Source organism: Crocodylus siamensis, chromosome 6 (genome assembly GCF_052110815.1).
Source record: "Crocodylus siamensis isolate JL-2025a chromosome 6, ASM5211081v1, whole genome shotgun sequence".
Taxonomy (NCBI): domain Eukaryota; kingdom Metazoa; phylum Chordata; order Crocodylia; family Crocodylidae; genus Crocodylus; species Crocodylus siamensis.
Window position 1 is genome coordinate 27,333,775 of NC_143400.1, and position 19,297 is coordinate 27,353,071.

The following is a 19,297-nucleotide window of genomic DNA, read 5'->3' on the forward strand; positions in this document are numbered from 1 at the left end:
TCTCCCCCAAACCAGCAGCTGGAAATTGGTGTGTGTGTTACATGCGAGGGGGGAAAATGAATGTAGAATCCATATTTTCTCTCTCTTACGCGCGCGCACACACACACACACACACACACACGGAGCCATACCATGTGACATGCACACACAGGCCCACATCACACATCCCAAGCATCCCGGACACACCTACACATACTCAGAACCCAGATATGCAGGGCATGCACACACACAGCATGGGGAGCCATACCAGCTGACAGGCACACATGGACCCACAGTGTGCACACACACGCACACAGAGTACAGGGAGCTGTACCAGCTGATGTGCAGATATGGACACACACAGGACACACACACACATGCACACACACCCCAGGCATCCAGGACACATACACAGAATACAGGCATCCAGTGCACATCTACACATTCACAGAACACAGGTATCCAGGGCATGCACACACATGCGCACACATACACGCACAGAGAGAGCACAGGGAGCTGTAGCAGCTCATGTGCACAGATAGACCCACATTGAATACTACCCTCTGCCATGGTTGTGGTCTTCCCCAGCCAGTAGGAAAGCCATGTTGGTAGTCATGGGATTTCCACTGCCAGAAAACTTATCTGGGAAAACCACTCCGGTGGTGGAAACCAAGCAAGCGGCAGTGCCCCAAGGAAGCTCCAGGGGTGGCAACTTGCCCAGCAATAGGCCAGACAGACCACATGGCCAGGGAAACATTGGGGGTGGGAGACTCCTTCCCAAATGGGCACTTTAAAGAGCTCCAGGGAAGGGGGCACATGCTCCCAGGGCCTTAGGAATTGACCTGGGGGAGCCTGGGAAGCTTAATGGGAGAACAGGAAGCGGTGTGGAGGAAACAAGGAGCCGCTGGAGCAGGACCAGGACGAGGTTCTCTGCTGCAACCAAGACCCAGCTGGCAGCACCTTACCTAGACTGCCCCGGGGAAAGGAGGGGCCTAGATGACCCCAGGGTAAAGAAGGGCCTGAATGACCCTGGGCAAAGGTGGGGAGGAGGAGGGACCCAGGCCAGAGAGGAAGCGAGACCCAGAGACTTGCACTTGGTGCCAGCAGGAAAACAGGACTCATTACTGGGGTGGGAAGGGGCGGGGTTTGGGTAGGTGGAGCCTGTGGAGGACCGACCTTGTCAGCACGGAGGACCATCCAGACTCCGAAAGAACAACTTGGCACCCAAGACAGGGCAGGCAAAGGGGAGGGAAGACGAGGTAGAGGTCCCGGTGATTCCAATGGGATGAAGAGTAAGGGGTAGGCCTGCCTGCTCTCTCTCTCTCTCTCTCTCTCTCTCTCTCTCTCTCTCTCCCTCTCTCTCTCACACACACACACACACACACTCACACACACACAGAGCACAGGGAGTTATACCAGCTGAGAAACACATATGAACTCACACGGGACACACACACACAGCACGGAGTCATATCACCTGACACAGACACACAGACCCATGAGTGACTGGTGCCCCCTGAATCTGGGGGACACCCGCAGAAGTCACTGATGATGGTGGCCCTGTCAGTGGGGCAGCCCTACTGACAGCATGACTGTCGGCCATCGGGGGAGCACCAGCCCTGTCAGGTGGGGCACATGCACCCCCATGCACCCCCTACCGCTCGCCTATGCACGGACCCACATAACACACACACACACACACACACACACAGAGCCTGGGGGAAAGCCATACCATCTGACATGCACACACACACACCAACACACAATACATGTGGCTGTGGCGTGCGTTTATTGTGTGTGCATGGACACACTCAAACCAGGCTGCGCCCAGAGCTGCACCAATAGGATCAGCCCACCAGAGGGGGAGGTGTGTCAGGAGTGGAGCCATACGGTAATGTCATTTCCTGCTCTGTGGGGGGTGTGGCTCCAGTCTGGTGATGTCACTTCCTAGGTGGGGTGGGATTATGAGGCCTACAGGAACAAGGAGATGTGCTTCCTGGGGTGAGGGGGCAAGTAGTTGGGCATGGAGGTGACATGTAGAGCAACATGGTGACATCACTTCCTGTTACATGATTGGGCATGGTCTTCAGAGTCCAGTGTGGTGATGTAACTTCCTGCCAGGTGGAACCATAGCCACAAGGATGGTTATGATGCCTGCAGCACTCTGGTGACATCACTTCCTGTGGGGGCAGAACAGTGGCCCAAGGAAAATGCACACATAAATGTGGCAACATCACTTCCTGCCAGGTGCAGTTGCTGCCCAAGGGGAGATGGTTGTAACACTGACATCAATATGGTGATGTCACTTCCTGTGAGGGTCCAAGGCGGTTGTGGCAGCACTTCTATCCTTGATGACATCACTTCCCACAGAGTGGAGCCTCAGCCCACAGAGACTACCTTCATCAGTGTGTTGACATCACTTCCTCCAAGGTGGAGTCATGGTCCAACAGGGAACACCTATATCAAATGACATCACTTCCTGCCAGTGGGAAGCCCAGCCCCAGGAGAACTTCTGCTTCCATGTGGCAACATCACTTCCTCCATCTGATGACCTCATCGGGCAACATCTCTTCCTGCCCAGACCTCACTTCCTGCGATGGGAGATAGGGGCTCCTTCCACCTCCTCACTGGACCATGTCTCCTTCTGCCATGACCTCACTTCCTCCCACAGGATCAGGGATAGGGATTACTTCCACCAACACAGGGCTGAGTGATATCTCTTCCTCTAATGACCTCACTTCCTCCCACAGGGTTGGGGACAGGGGTTACTTCCGTCAATGTGAAACTGGGCCGTGCCTCTTCCTTGAACAACCTCACTTGCTCCCACGGGGTCAGGAATAGAGTCCACTTCCACCAACATGGGACTGGGCCATGTTTATTAATCTGATGACCTCACTTCCTCCTACAGTCAGGGATATAATCTACTTCCACCAATGTGGCTCCTCCCTGAATGACTTCACTTCCTCCCACAGGGTTGGGGATAAAATCTACTTCCACCGACATGGTTCTTCCTCAAAAGACCTCACTTCCTCCCACAGGGTTGAGGATACAATCTATTGACTGGGCGACATTTCTTTCTTGTACAACCTCACTTCCTGCACCGAGGGGGTTGGGGGGGTGGGAAATCAGGGCTTTCAGGGCGGGCCAGGCAGAGGCCAAGGGGGCCTAGGAGGAGGCCTGCCCCTCAGCCACGCAGATCTCCAGGGGCTGGCTGTTCTTGCCCTTGTCGTGCCAGCAGACATCGAAGAAGGGGTAGAGCGGGCCGGGGAAGCGCTCACGGAAGGCGAAGAGCTGCGCCAGGTTGTCTGGGTCGGTGGCATCGTAGAAGCAGAGGACGCCCTCTTGGAAGCTCAGGTAGATGCCTACACGGCGAGGCCGGGCCTCCGGGTTCAAGGCCCGGGGCTCCTTGTGCTCCACGTGGGCCTCATAGTGCTTCCCCTCACGGCACCCCAGCAGCCAGAGCCCATGAGAGGGCAGGGCCTGGAGGCGCCCCTTGCGCCCAGCCTCGGCGGCCATGATGCCCAGCCCCCAGCGGGGCTTGTCCCCCACGGCCACCTCCCAATAGTGCTCGCCATCCAGCCAACTCTGGTGGGTCAGCACAGCGTTGGTCTTGTCGAAGCGTCCAGGGTCATCTGGGGAGGCACCTGCCTGCTTCTGGTCCAGGCACTCCACCCGGTGCCCATCCCTGGACACTGCCAGGTTGGGGTGGGCTGTGGCGGGGTCAAAGGTCAGCTCCTCCAAGGCTGGGAGAGAAACGGGAGAGAGGGGAAAGGTCAGGACAGTCACCTGGGGGGTCACCAGGTCTCCCCCCTCATCGACACAAGTGGTTGAGGCACCAGACCCGGATGTCTGGGTTCTGTGCCCAAGCGGTTGGAGCACCAGACCCACATGCCTGGGTGCTTTGCCTAAGGGATTGGAGCACTAGACCTGGATGCCTGGGTTCTTCCTTGACCGCTGGGGGCAGTGTCAGGCCCGGACGCTTGGGCTTTTCCCTCCAGCTTCCTCAGCTGAGGGGAAAGAGTCTGCTGGGCCCGGCCGCCTGGGTTCCCAGAGGCCTTCTGCACCCCCCAGTGGCCCCTCACCTGGCATCAGGGCCCGAAACATCTTCCTCCAGACCTGGAACTTGAAGTCGTCGGTGATGATGGGCAGCTGGATGTCCATACGGGCGGCGGGGGGAGCCTCACTCAGGATCTTCTGCAGCCTGTGGGGCGGTGGCGGGGGGAAGGGTAGGGCCCAGCCCAGCTCAGCCCCCACCCCCTAGGGGGGCAAGGGAGCCCACCTCTGGGCTGCCGTTCCCCCTGACAGCACCCCCAGGCCTGGGCAGGATCAGGGCACCCCAGGGTGGAGGTGGAGGTCTCACCTGCTGGCCACCAGACAGTATTTCTGCGGGGGGAGAGAGAGGAGGGAGACAGGTTAGAGCATGTCGCATCCAGGGCCCCTTCCCCAGAGCAGCCACACTTTCCTCCCACCCGCTCTGCGGGAACAGAAACCAGGTGGCCAGAGTGCAGGGTGCAGTGGAGAAGGGTGGGTGGGTACAGTAGTTGTAGATAGATAGATAGATTTATTGGAAGGATGGATGTATTGATTCACTAGATGGATGGAGTGATAGATGGATAAAGGGAGTTATATGGATGGATGAACCAAGGGTGTCTATGGGGGTCAGTGACTGGAGGGATGAACGGACAGAGAGAGGGGGCAGGTGACTGGATGGATAGATAGGCAGAAGGGGAGTAGAGGGATGAATGGATGGAGAGCATCTACGGCAAGATGGTGCGATGGCTGGCTAGACACAGGAGGGTCAGGGGAAGGGTGGCTGGGGCATTGGGTGAGTGGGGAGGGCAGGTACCCGGGGCCCCTCACCCGCAGGAATTCAGTCTGGGTCTCCTGGTGCACGTCGCCCAGCACGGCCTCCATCTCGCGCAGCTGGTCCAGGTAGCGGCTCAGGGTGTCGCGCTCGGCCTGCAGGGCCCCGGCCGCCTGTGCCACCACGGCCCCCGCCTGCGCCCCCAGCGCTGCCTCCAGCGCCCCCAGGTACCCACGCAGCCGGCCCAGCTCTGTCCCCACCTGCGCCCGGAACTGCCCCACAACCTCCTGCGGGGGGTGCCAAGGGTCAGGGCCAGGATGCCCCCCAGAACCCCCTGACCAATGACCCCCCATATCCCCCACCATTCCAAAGCCCCCTATGACCTCATAATCCCCCCACAGCTGCCATATGCCCCCCACCACCTGCCCCACTGTCCCCACCACCCCAGAACCCCCCATGACCCCATAACTTCCATAGCCCCCATATAACACCATTGCCCTCCCAAAAGCCCCCACCACCCCAGAACCCCATGGTCCCCCAAATACCCCGATGACCCTATAACTCCCCACAATCTTCATATGCCCCCATCATCCCGCAAAGCCCCCCATGACCCCATAACCCCGACACTCCCCGCACCACCCCGTAACCCCCAAGGATCCTCAAATTCCTCCATGACACCATAACCCCCATATAACCTCCAGATACCCCCCCACAGTCCCCACCACCCCATAACCCCGATAGCTCCCAAAATGCCCCTATGACCCCCCACAACCCCCACATACCTCCCACCACTCCACAGCCCCAACCACCTCATAACCCCCACAACTCCCAAATCCCCCATGACCCCCCAGAACCCCAATATGCCCCCACCACCCCCACATCCCCCATGACCCTAGAACCTCCATAACCCCTCACATCCCCCCACAGCCCCACACATCCCCCCTACCCCTCACACAACCCGCTCATGGCCTAACAGCCCCCTGCACCCCCAAAATCCTCCCCCAACACCCACAACCCATCCCAAAATTTCCCATGGCCTCACTGCTCCTGTACACCTCCAAATTCCTCCCATGCCCTGTGACCCCCCCATATAAAAAATCCCCTGCAACCTCCCAATTTCCCCTGCAGAACCCCAAATGCCCCCCCAGCCTCCCACAGCCCTAGGACACCCCCAAAATCCTCCCACGGCCTGAGATACCCCCCATAATCTCCCCATAGCCCCCAAATGCCCCCACATGACCCACCCATGGCCCCACAGCTCCCCCGCACTCCCCATGAATCCCCCTGATATCCCCCAAATCCTGCCAACCTGAGTCCCAGGACCGTCCCAGGGCCCCCACAACCCCAAAGGTTCCCATGACCTCTGACACACAACACTTACAACTCCACACCCCACACAACACAGAACACAGGTGTCCGGCACGGACACACACATGCATCCCACAAGTGTCTGGACCACTACTCCCCCAGGTGTCCAGGACACATACATACATACACACACATATGCACAAAACCCAGGTGTCCGGAGCACACACAAACACACAACACAGGTATCCAGGACACAAGCATGTGCACACATCAAACCTAGACGTTTGCTTCCCCCTTCTCCAGCCCCCCCGCCACACACAACCCAGGTGTCCGGGCCACTCAGACACACAAACAGACACACAGACCCCCACCTCAGGACACACACAAACACACAATCCAGGTGCCTGGGTTACACAATCACTTACTCTCGCACATACACAAAGAACCCAGGTGACCAGACCACATGAGACACACTGACCTCAGGTGTTTTCCAGAAATGCACACACACACACACTCTCACACTCACCTTCACCTCGGCCAGCTGCCGGTCCAGTTGGGCGATGGCCTTCTCCTTGCTCGCCTGGGCCTCCTGCAGCAGCGCCTGTTGCTGGGGCAGCTCTTTCTGTCAGGGGTTGGCGGGGGCGGGCAACAGTGAGCTGGGGCAGATAGCCCCCCTGCCCTCCCTCCCTCCCTGAGAACCCAAATCATGCCTGAATCAGGGAGAAGCCCCCCACTCCTATGGGCGGGCACCCACAATGCGACCAGCTCTGGGTTGGAGCAGCTGTGAACGGCTGCATTGAACAAGGGCACAACTCACTCCCCTGAGATAGGCCCATGGCAGGGCGGGGGGGCAGGCTCCTATCCTGCCATCCCCCCACCCACACCTGACTCAGGGGCGATTCTCGAGCCCTGAGATGCGACCAGCTCTGGGGTGGAACAGCTGGGAAATGGCCACATAGAACAATCTAGAGGCCCAAAGGCCAAGATGCAGCCAGTTCTGGGGTGGAACAGTTTGGAAACTGCCACTTAGAACAACAGACAAGCCTAGCGCCAAGACAGAGAAGCCTGTTCTGCAGACCCTAGCCCCCTTCCAACCTCCTTAGTTGACTTGGAGGTTTTCCGGCTCCAAGATGCGACCAGCTCTGGGGTGGAACAACTGAGAAATGGCCACATAGAACAACTCAGAGGCTCAATACTGGGATAGAGGGACCTGAGGGACTTGTTCCCAGACACCAGCCCCATCCCCACCCTTGAAGCCAACTCAGGGGATTCTCCAGCCCCGCGATGCAACCAGTTCCGAGGTGGAACAAACACACATAACACACCCCAACGCTCAGGGGAGGGTCGTACCTTCATCCGGTCGTGGGCCTCGGCCGCCGTGAGCACGCGGTGGCCCTGGTGGCGGCCCAAGGAGGCACACAGGCCGCAGATAACCTGGCGGTCCTGCTCACAGTAGACACTGAGGGGGTCCATGTGCTCCTCGCAGTGGTCGAGGGGCACCTGGCGGAAGCACTCGACCAGGTGCTCCAGAGGCTGGTTGAGGCCCAGCTGGTCGGGCCGTGTGGGGACCCCACAGGTGGGGCAGGCCAGGTCCCCGGGGGGGTCCCCACGGGGGACCTTGGCCAGGCAGGCCCGGCAGAAGCTGTGGCCGCACTCGGCCGTGACCGGGGAGGAGAAGAGGCGGCGGCAGAGGGGGCAAGTGAGGTCCTCTTGCATCCCCCGGAGCAGGCGTTGCTTGGAGTTCGACATGGCTGGTGGGGTGGGAGTGGCGGGGGTTGAGTGGCTTTTTGCCCCTCTGCTCCCCCCATCACCAGAGGACCCAGGCTGCCAGCACCCCCCACCCCCACTCACCATACTCCATGCAGGGCAGCCTGGGAGCCCAGATGCCTGGGTTCCTGGGTCCCTTGGTGGGGTGGGAGCAGGGGGTTTAGGAGCCTGGATGCCTGGGTTCTTTGGGGTGAGGGTGGGAGCAGGGGGCTTGGGGCCCGAGATGCAGCCAGCTCTGGGGTGGAGCATCTGAGAGGAACAGGGCATGGGGACAACCCAGATCAGGCCCGAATCAGGGCCCCCGTTCCCAGCAGCTCCCCTGCCCCACAGCCCATGTCACATGCGCAGCCGTGACATATGACATATGGCTGGGAATGCCAACGCTGCCCGGCATCTCCCCAGGCCTGGCCGACCTGGCTATAAATAGGCACGAAACAGGAGCCACAGGCCTCCATGTGCCCCACCCCCCAGAGGACTTAGGCATCCAGGCTCCTAAACCCCCTGCTCCCACCCTGCCAGGGAACCCAGGCATCTGGCTGGATGAACCATCCCCCCTCCCAGCCTCCCCTTATCCAATGGGGCTATTAGCACCATTGATGAGGTTGTGATTAATAGCTCACGATTAATAGTGACACATTCCTGGGGATGGATGGACGGGGGAATTGGCATGGGTGGAGAGGGTGTGTGGACAGAGAGATGGAGGATGAGGTGGTGGGATGGAGGGACGGATGCATTCATCGGATGGATGGAAGAATGGGTGCAGTAGGTGTAGACAGACAGAAGGATAGATTCATTGGAGAGAGGGAGGGAGGGAGGGAGGGATACAGTAGGTGTGGATGAATAGGTAGATGGATTGATCAATGAATCAATCAGCTTTATGGGTTGGAGGGATGGATGGAGAAGAATGTAGATGGATGGATGGGTGGGCAGATGGATAGATGGATGATTACAAATGGACAGATGGAGAGAGACAACCATGGCGGGAAGGTTGGATGGATGGAGGTTGGGATGGATGGATGGACAATACTTCATTATTATGGATGGAGTGATGGCTGGGTGGACAATAACTTGTCCTTATCTGTGGCGAGATGGATGGATGGATGGGGGGACAGAGGGAGGGATGGAGGTTGGGATGGTTGGTTGGTTGGTTGGTTGGGTGGATGGGTAGATAGACAATGACTCATCATTATGGATGGACAGACAGATGGATGGAGGGATGGACAACGACTCACGATGCGGCCAGAGGGATGGATTGGACGGAGGGATGGACACATGGGGGAGGGGCAGCTAAGCAGTGACTTGTGATTATTCATGAGCGCCGTTGCCATGCCAATAGCTCCTGGCCCTGCCCCCAGCACTGCAGGGCCTGCTCCATGCCCCCCATGCCGGTCTCTATAGGGCTACCCTCTGCTCCCCCAGTAAGTCCCTATAGGCAATATTTGTCCTTGGGGTCCCCTTGAGCTACCCCATACCCCCCACTGGTCCCTATAGGCTTTATATAGCCCCGAAATCCCCTTCATCTCCCCATTGCCCCCTGCACCAGTCCCTATAGGCATAAGAACACTGCATGCCCCCTATAGGCTGTATATAGCCCCAGGGACACCCCAAGCCCTCCCCCAGCGGTCCCTATAGAGGTCCTCTTGATGTACCCCATCCCCCCCACTGGTCCCTATAGACTGTAGGGTCCCCTTTATGTCCTCTAGACACCAATCCCTATAGGTATACAGATACCCCATGCCCCACTCCACTGGTCCCTACAGGCTATATAGCCCTGGGGTCCCCTTGAGGTACCCCATACTCTCATTCTAGTCCCTATAGACTGTAGGGTGCCCCTTATCTCCTCCATGCCCCACTTCACCAGTCCTTATAGGCACAGGATACCCCACACTCCCTCATGGATCCCTATAGGCTGTATATGGCCTCAGGGACACTCCAGACCAGCCTCTATAGGCTGTATATGGCTCCGGGGACACCCCAGACCCCCCATACTGGTTCCTATAGGCTTTATATGGTCACAGGAACACCCCATACCCCCCACACCAGTCCCTATAAACTTTATATGGCCAAAGGGCACCCCATGCCACCTTGTATCGGTCCCTATATGCTGTTTATAGTCCCAGGGACACCTGTGCTCTCCCACTGGTCCCTATAGGGTTTATATGGCCCAAGGGGCTGTGGGCACTCACCAGCAGTCTTTGGGAGCGGCTGGCGGGTGCTGGACCTGGAGACTGAGAGGTGGTGGCTGCTCTAGCCCCTATATAGCCCTGGCACCGGTTCCAGGGAACCCAGGCATCTGGCCAGGTTGCAGAGAGGCAGCGGGGCAGGGGGAGGGCACTTGGCAGCGGGGCTCTCCCGGATGCCTGGGTCCCTTGTCCTGGGGAAGTCTTTCCCACCACCCACTAATGTGTGTGTGGGGGGGCTGTCTGGATGCCTGGGTCCTTTCTGGGGGAGTCTCTCCCACTCACCAATGTTGTGGGGGCTCACCCAGATGCCTGGGTCCCTTCTCCTGGGGGACACTCTCCTACCCATGCACTAATGGTGGGCTTCTCTGGGACGCCTGGGTCCCTTGTCCTAGGGGAGGGTCTCCCACCCACCCATGAATGATAGGGAGGGGGCTGTCCTGGAGGCCTGGGTCCCTTGTCCTGGGGGAGTCCCTCCCACCTGCCAATGGGGCTGGCCCAGACACCTGGGTTCTCTTTCCTGACCTTTTTAGGGCTGTGACCCCTGGGTTCCCAAGCCCCCTCACCTCCCCTTCAAAACTGCCCCCCCTCCCACAAGGGTTGGGACCTGGACACCTGGGCTCTTTGGGGTGGTTAAGGGTGGGAACAGGGGGTTTAGGAGCCCAGACACCTGGGTTGTCTGGGCAAGGAGCGGGGGCTGTGGGCTATCCCAGACGCCTGGGTCCCCACAGGCGTCCCTTCCCCCACTTGCTCTCCCAGGCTGATGGGATTGGGTTTCTCCAGCCGGGAAGTAGCAGGCAGGGCTGGCAGCTGCCAGGAGCCTGGACACCTGGGTTCTGGGGCGGGGGAGCGAGGGGAGCAGGGCATGCTGGGAGCTCGGCCACTGGGGTTCTTTGGGGAAGGTGTAGAAGAGCCCTTAGGGTCAGGGGTTAGGGGTAGGGTTATGGATAAGGTTAGGGATATAATTAGGGTTAGGGTTGTGGTTCTGGATGCCTGGTTCTTAGCTTAGGGAGCTTGGAGCGAGAGATCACCACCCGCCGGACGCCTGGGTTCTTTGGGAGGGGGTGGGGGGGCAGGTCCTGAAGGGGGAGGGTGGACATCTTAAGTCCTGTGCTGATGAATATTAATGAGGGGTTCATGGTTCACGCATATGGAGGAGGGATATGTGAGGAGTGGGGGGGGGGTGTGGCGGGGGGCTTTCTCTATGCGTGTGCATGTGGCCTGGACACCTGGGTCTCCTCTTACCTTATTCCCTGTATATAACCTGCCCTCACATTTCCAGGCCCCCTAGCCAGCCAAACTCTTCTTACCGCATTCCCCTCCATAACATGCACTTGCATTTCCAGCAGGTGTTTTTTGCCAGGTGCCCTTCCCTGGCCCCCGCTGCCTCTCTGCAGCCTGGCCGGACACTTGGGTTTCTTTGGGCCCTCATGATCTATTCTATGAGTTGACTGGGGTTAGATTTAATGTGCACAAATGCACGTGTAGACACACTCTACAATGCTACATCCACCCCCAGGTCCTGCAAAAGGAGGCCTGGCCCCACTTCTTCGAGGTCTTCTGCAGGTTGCTGGATTGGGACTAGGGATTTTGGTGGGATGCTGGCAGCACTTCTCAAAGCCCCGTGGACATGGAGATCGGCACCCAATGGCTTTGCAAGGAGCAACAAGGGGTCTATTGAACCACCAACGCTCAGCCTGGTGAACCCAAGGAGCAGCTCATAGGTTCCCTTCCAGCCCCTTACAATCTATGAATTTAAGAATTTGGAAGGTGATTAGTGCATTACTTAAGGGCCCTGTGACATATTCCAATTTAAGCAGCATAGAAACCAGCTATAGCATTGCTGCATCTCCTCAAATGCTGATTTTAGAGCTGGTTAGCTCATTTTTTCAAAGCTCATTTTTATAGCGTGATAATCACTTTGTAGGCACAGCCAAGTGCAATTTATTATGCGATTTGGCTGTTTGCTGTGTGATAATTACTTTGCACATGTGGCAAGCCTCAACTTCTTGCGTGATTCACCCATTTGCTGTGTGATAATTGCTCTGCAGGAATAGCCCGTGTTGATTTATTGCACGTTTCACTTGTTCACTATGCGTGTGTGGCTGGTCTCAATTTATTGCGCACTTCATTCATTCAGTCGCTGTGTGATCATTATTTGCATTCTTGTCCAGTCTCAATTTATTGTGTGATTTGCCCGTTCACTACGCAATGATTACTTTGCACATGTGGCCAGTCTCAATTTATTACATGATTGTCTGGTCTCAATTGATTGTGCGATTCAGCCATTCACTGCAATCATTGCTTTACACATGCGGCTGGTCCCAATTTACTGTGTGATTCACTCATTCGTTGTGTGATAATTACTTTGCACACATGGCTGGTGTCAATTTATCGAGTGATTTACTCGCTCACAGTGTGATAATTTGCATGTGTGGCAAGGCTCAGTTTATTGGGCAATTCACCTATTCTCTGTGTGATAACCATTCTGCGTGTGTGGCAAGTCTTAATTTATTGTGTGATTTCCCCATTCACTATGCAATGATTACTTTGTATGTGCAGGGGGCCTCAATTTATTGCATGAATCACCTGTTCAATGTGTGATAATTACTCTGTGCACATGGTCAGCTTAAATTTATCGTGTAAATCACTCATTCATTGCACGATAATTGTTTTGCACATGTGGCTGGCCTCAATTTATTGTGTGATTCACCCCTCAATTGGTAATATATGTACCATGTACCAGGGGCCTTAGTATAAGAGTGTGCCCTCTCTGCTGAGTAACCCAGGATGAGCAGAATAGAAACTCCTGTCTCTGGAGCTTTCACTCTCTTGACCCACTGGTTCCTGAATGTGAGGGTTTGGGGTACCCAGGTGTGGTGGCAGCCATGTTTATTGCTTCCCCCCCATTTCCTCACACCCTGTGTCATAATTATGCCTCCCCATCAAGATGCACATGTTCCAGGCTTAGTGACAGAGGCCACAACCTCAATGATATGCCATCCCTCTTCTCCTGGTTCAGATACCCCCAATGGCTCTTCTTCCTCAGGGAACATATCAGCACATCCATTTTGCTGCACTGGACTTTTTTTGCCTTGACAAGGCATGAATGGCATACAACAGCTCAACAATAGCTTTCGACCCATAACATAACCCATATAGACGTCTTTTCCTTTGTGTGTAGCTTGAAGAGGAAGATGTCACCATACAGGAATCATTTCACGGGAACCTTTAAGGCCTATGATGAATGTCACAGACTATTGGAGAACATCCCCATGGCCAAGGAGAGACTCCAGTGGACTTGCTTTGAGCAGCTGGGCCTTAATAAGCAGGTTCAATCCCCAGTTACCTAGATGATCACTTGAGGTCCCTTCCAGCCATCATATCTCAATGATTTAGACTGGTTTCTCACCTGCAGTGCATGAATCTTGGGTCAGCAGGCTATGTCTAAGCGGTCCGCGGAAGAAGACGTGACACATCATTAGTAATGATCTGCTTGTAGTTGCCATCCACACCTCTAGCTGGAATTTGGTCGGAGGCCCACCAATGAAAGAAAAGGTTGAAAGCTGCTGATCTAGATCCGTAGACTTGGATGTACCCAAAGGGTTGTGCTTAGAGGCAAGGGGAAGCTTACGGTGAGGGCACGAGGGGCCTGCTGGGTTGAGCTGCCCAAAAGAGATGGGTTTAGGAGTAGTAGGGGTAGTAAATAGCGGGAGTAGAAGACAAGCTGAAGACTAGGGCTAGGATTTGGAGTAACCTCAGCACATTGGAGGATTAGGCCAAAAGGAATCTCATGAGGGTCAACAAGGACAACTAGATCAACATGTGGCAACTAGATCAATGTGAAACCGGTTCAATGAGGCCTACTTCAAATTAACAGCATGTGTAGATGCGCCCTGCTGTGATTTTGGGGGGAGTTGAGGGGCCCTTGTACACACCACATTTTTGCCCTTTCTTGTCCTGCACCTGCGTGTCTGTTTACACAAAAGGGATTACTGGACCCTTTAAAATCCTTCCTGATGCATTAAACTAAACTCCTGTGATGGACTAGCTGGCAGTGACTTAGCTGAGGGGTTTTGAAAGGGAAAAAGATGATTGGAGGACTTGGGATTTGCTTTACTCACCAATCAGGCCCCAGAGACTCACCCTCCTGTCTCCTGATTGGCCCCTTGGGTCACCTGGAGGGGGATAAAAGGGGCAGCGCAGCTGACTCAAGGGAGAGCAGGAGGGATTGCAATGAAGAAGCTTCACAGAGCTGGGCCAGTGGGGTGGGAGCAGTTGCCCCAGAAGCACCTGAAGGAGCAGGACCTGCAGGCAGTAGTTGAGCCCTCAGCAGCATGCAGCCAGCAGGAGAGGCCCTTGCCTCCTGGGCTCCAGGATCCCCTACAAGAGGCTGTGGTGAGCAGGAGAGGCTCCCCAGCTCCAGCAAGGATCTGAGCAGTGACCTGAGGGGTTCCCAGCTCTGCGTCCAGCTCCAACATGAGGCTGGGGCTCTGGGAAGGTCAAGACCCAGAACAGCCTGAAGCAGTGCTAGTACTGGTGGCTATTTAGTAGCAGTTTCTACCTCCCATGTGGGAGAGCCTAGTTCAAGTCCCAGCTGGGTTGAGGGAGAAATCCTTGCTGCAGTGGAAAGGGATGATTTTGTTTTACCTCTTTTTTTTTTTTTTCCCCCTCCAGGTACCTAGACCCTATTTTCCTTGTTATTTAACATTTTGTATTTTGTGCCTTTTTATATTTCCGCAACCCATATTGTTTGTTCTGCTGTTTGTGTTTTACACTTTGTTAACCCTGTCTTTTGTCAATGACTGTAAGCATCTAAACTTTGTTGAATCCTGCCCCCTCGGGGCATTGTAGTGCCCCCTATATCCCCTGGTTTATACTAGTTATGTTCCCAGTACTGTTCTCTCATTAAGTCCCCATTGGTGGTCTGGCTCTGCTTGAGAGAGGAGGAGAGTCCCTACACCTTCCACAGCACTTGTGCACCTGCTTTGATCCCTTCAATAGGAGAGGGGGTACCTCTTGGAGTACCGCCCGGGTTACACTCCTCAGACATAGTTTATTTGGGCTCGCCAGGAACTAAAGCATTATGGCTGTGGATTTGTTGCATCCATGGGTACACAGTCACTCAAAGACGTAACGAGACTTTTGTCCACCAGATGACGCGGCAACCTTTTTGTAGTTCAGGGCTCTGACTTGCTTTCACTTTCAAATTGTTTCTGCTTTTTTTTCCTTGTGTGGCTTGCTCCCTGCTGGCAGGGCACAGGCAGGCAGTGGGTGGGGGGCCCCGGGCTCTAAAGTGGGCAGTGCTGGATCAACCTGCTCGCCTGTGGCCCCGGCTAGGGACCCAGCTTAATTCGTTCAAAAACCTACCACATGCACAGCTCTGACACGTCAAAATAAGTTTAAATTTGATAAACTTTTTGAATTTAATAATTATTAGAACCCATGGTGTGTACAGGCACCCTGTATGGACTATTTTGGTTTCATGAGGCAAGAGTAACTAAACCAACATGAGGCAGGGCCAGAGCTGAGGTGAACTGGAGAGAACCAGAAGAGGAGCAAAGTTCAGGGGCAGCTCAGCAGGCGAGATGTGGGTCGTGTCAGGCTGTGGATCATGTCCAGGCCTTCTCTGGCAGTGCCACTGATATATACAACTTCATCTCTTTAGGTCCTCTCTGGCTCCCAAATGAGACACTTGTTCCTGGCCTGCAGCACCTTGTAGAGGCAGTCTTTGCACCGCCAGTCCCAGCCCAGCACCAGCTCATACAGGGGCATACCTTATCCTGACGTGTATTGTACTCGCTGCTTGGTGGTCAGGACTTCTCCATAAAGCAGGTCCAGGATGCCTTCCACCGCCACAATCTGCTGGATTACCTGGGCCCAGAAGTGGTCGATGAAATGCTGCCCTGTGGGGGGGAGAGCAGACTGGAATTAGTGTGCAGTTATGCTATTTTGGTCAAGGGGGCAAATTAGCACCGGATCATCCCTGAGAAGGATGTGGCCATCCTGCCTTTCCAGGGATTGAACTGCAGCTGCTTCTGGGGTGCGGCTCTTCGGTAGCAGCCTTGCTTAGTGCCAAAATGCAGCTGCCTCTGAGGTTGGGTAGCTGGGGATAGCCCACAACCACCACTACCATCTCTCTGACTCCTGCTAATCTCTCCTCACTCCACTGGTATGAATGACCCTCTCTGTTCTTTAATGGTCTTGACAGTCCAGTGGTCAAGACACCCTTTCTTGTGCAATGGTGGGGGCTGAGCAGCACTGGAATGGGTTGGGAAGCAAGGAGCTACCCCATTCCAGCACTGCTCAGCTCCCAGCTCAGCTCCTGGCGGAGTGGGAGCTGAGCAGTGCCAGGACTGGGGAAGTTCCCCATCCCCTGTGACCCCCTAGTGTAGGGGCTGCTCTGGGAGACAATTTCTTCCTGGACAGTGTCTACACATGTACGACTGTGCGGTTAATTTGCTACCTGGATTTACTACCCAGATTTTTTGCCACCCTTATGTGAGCTGTATCTAGGCAAGGCATAACGTGTACAAGGGCCCCGGGAGACTAATCTATTGCTCAGTAAATATGTGCACGTGCAGACAGCATCACGTTACTGTGCAGTAGATAAGTCTGTTGTGCAGCAAAGCGACTTGTGCAGATGCACCGACAAACCAGGCCAAAAATAGTTTGTAGAAACTCTAAAAAAGCACAAATTGGGGGGTGGGGATAATCCTTATAAAAACTCTAAAAAAGTACAACAAAGAAGGCAAAGAAAACAGTCCATATAATTTTTAGAAAGCACAAAAGGAGGCAAAAAAATGCCTAATTTGTACTCTTCAAAAGTTTCCATGGACTATTTTTCTGCCTCCTTTCTTGTGGTTCTTAAAGCTTTAAACAGATTTTTTTTTCACCTAGTTCATTCTGCTTTTTTTTAGAGTTCATACAGACTGGTTTTTTGCCCCCTTTTGTGCTTTAAAAAAAAGATTATATGGACTACTTGCTGTGCCTCAATTACTGTATTTTTTAGAGTTTATATAGACTATTTTTTGCCCCCTTTTGTGCTGTTTTAATGTTGATATGGACTACTTTCTCACCTAGTTTGTTCTGCTTTTATAGAATGTTAAAGGAATATTTTTTGTTCCTTTTGTGCTTTAAAAATATATGCGGACTATTTTCTTTGCTTCATTTGTTGTGCCTTTTTATAGTTTATGCAGACTTTTTTTGCCTCCTTTTGTGCTTTTTTAACAATGATATGGACTATTTTCTGTGCCTTATTTGTTCTGCTTTTTTAGAGTTTATACAGACTTTTTTTTGCCTCCTTTTGTGCTTTTAAAAAAATTATTTCAAAATTTAAAAAGGGAAAAAGGGCGATGAGCATAAGAGGCAACCGATGGAGGAAGTGGCCCTGGGACCTCAGGGTGTGTCGGGTGCCAGGACCTTTGGCTGGGTGCAGCTGGAGGAAGCTGAGGCCTTCCCCTGAGAGCATGGAGCTGCCTGTTTACTGTTATCCCAGGCAGTCAGTGGAGAATACAGCTCCAGGATGAGTTGAGGAGAAAGTGGATCCCCCAGCACTGATCCTAGGCGTGGCAGCAGGTAGCAACCCCAACCCTAACCCTAAGCCTAACCCATGCCCCTTGCTCCTCTTTAGTTTTGGATTCTCCTCCCACAAGTTTTCTCCATCCTGACCTGGATTTCTCACCTACTGTCGGAGTCTGAAGGCCAGATCCTTCCTGTTGATGGCCTCCAGCACAGCTATGGTCACCTCCATGGCGTAGTCCTGCCCATAAAAACTGATCAGCATGTTCGTGAGGTCCAGGCGGTCCGCCTTCTCCAGCCGGCCCCAGGAGATATTCCTGCAGCCCTCCTTCACCGGGATGTCATCAAGTTTGAACTTGAACTCATTGAATTTCTGCTCCTCAAGGTCCTCCAGAGCCTCTAGCAGGCAGTCCCAGAATGTCCTCTCCATGCCACCTTGTACTGAGCTGCTCTTGGCTCTGGGAAATCCCAGAGAGGAAATGAAGGCAGAAATGGGTGTGATGCCAGATCTCTCTGCCTCATTCTCATTGTCTTGCTTCCTGCTGTAATTTGAAAGGTTTCACTTCTCATGTGTGGTCAGTTGAAACTTATTACATGCTGAGTTCATTGCATCAGTTATGGATCATGTGGTTATGGGGCCTCTGAAGAGAGCCAAACAAGCCATATGAGAAATAGAAGATGAAGAGTGATTCATTCCTGTGCTAGACTCTAATATATGGGATACATCCTTTTTTGTAATATATCTATCAGGATGCATCCAAGTCAGATGCAGTTGAATCCACACGTAGATAAACCACTCGCATGTGTATCAAGGCCTTCACCCAACCCTTCTTATAGCAGCAATGAGACCCAGGTGGGGTCTGCTATGTCACTGCCTGCTGCCAAAGGGCGCTTGTACATGGTATGTGTTGCTGACAGACACGTTACGAAACAGGGTGAAAAACTGCCATTTTGCTAGGATAGTTGTGTGAGTAAATACATATTGATGCCGTTTTTCATGGTAGATTTCCACCCTAGAGTTGGGCACATTATATTGGGCCGCTGCATGGATAGGGGCCTCTGAAGCGAGCCAAATAAAACACATGAGAAATGGAGGATGAAGAAAGATTTGTTCCTATGTCCTTGTTAGAGTTTAATATATAGAATAGCAATTTTTTGTAGTGTGTGTGTGTGTGTGTGTCTCAGAGCACTTAGGTGCCCTGCTCCTTTAAGGGTTGAAACTGCTAGGGAGAGAGCCCTAGCAGTCAGTTGGGAGCCCTCTGCCCTTTACCAGGGCAGCCAGAATGAGTTAGTTGGCCCACAACTGCCAGTGGTCAGCTGACCAGAAGGGGCAGGGCCTGGCTCATATATAAATCCCAGGGCTGAAGCCACAAAGGCAGTTTGCTGCTAGCGGCCAAGCAGGAAGGGGCCCTCCTAGAGGGAGCTACGGAAAGAGGCCTGAGGGTGAGTCTAGCTTCTGGGAATGCCAGGGGCAAAGCTTGATTCTTTTAAAGGGGTGGAGCACAATGGGAACTCATGTGTTATGTTATAGCCCAGGGGCTTGTTTTGTTTGTTGTTTCATAGCCATCAGTGGTTTGGGAGAGGCTACTGGGGAAGGAGGAGGCCTTGGTGGGGCCCCGCTATAGCGTGGGAACCCCGGTGCCAGAGACAGCGCAGCACTTGGGGTGCGCACACCCCGGTGCCAGAGAGGGCGTGGCACTAGGAGCCCAGGCGCCAGCATGGCGCAGAGACAGGGCTG

At 54.3% G+C, this 19,297-nt stretch overlaps 1 protein-coding gene across 1 annotated transcript; it reads right to left on the reverse strand.

The window, feature by feature from the left end:
- Window positions 1–1,749: 1,749 nt before the first annotated feature.
- Window positions 1,750–10,166, reverse strand: TRIM72 (tripartite motif containing 72). The gene is made up of 7 exons (XM_090054714.1): window positions 10,045–10,166; window positions 7,442–7,842; window positions 6,618–6,713; window positions 4,840–5,070; window positions 4,340–4,362; window positions 4,062–4,180; window positions 1,750–3,722 (listed from the first exon to the last, which is right to left on the reverse strand). Exons 2-7 carry the CDS (start codon window positions 7,838–7,840, stop codon window positions 3,145–3,147), a joined length of 1,446 nt encoding a protein of 481 aa, XP_089910840.1. The 5' UTR covers window positions 7,841–7,842; window positions 10,045–10,166; the 3' UTR covers window positions 1,750–3,144.
- Window positions 10,167–19,297: the final 9,131 nt, after the last annotated feature.

Coding starts and splice junctions, on each gene's coding strand:
- TRIM72 (XM_090054714.1), bottom strand. CDS start 7,840: ATGTCGAACTCCAAGCAACGCCTGCTCCGGGGGATGCAAGAGGACCTC. Junction 6,714..7,441: donor AGGCCCACGACCGGATGAAG/GTACGACCCTCC, acceptor AACCCCTGACAG/AAAGAGCTGCCCCAGCAACA. Junction 4,181..4,339: donor TACTGTCTGGTGGCCAGCAG/GTGAGACCTCCA, acceptor ACCGCCCCACAG/GCTGCAGAAGATCCTGAGTG.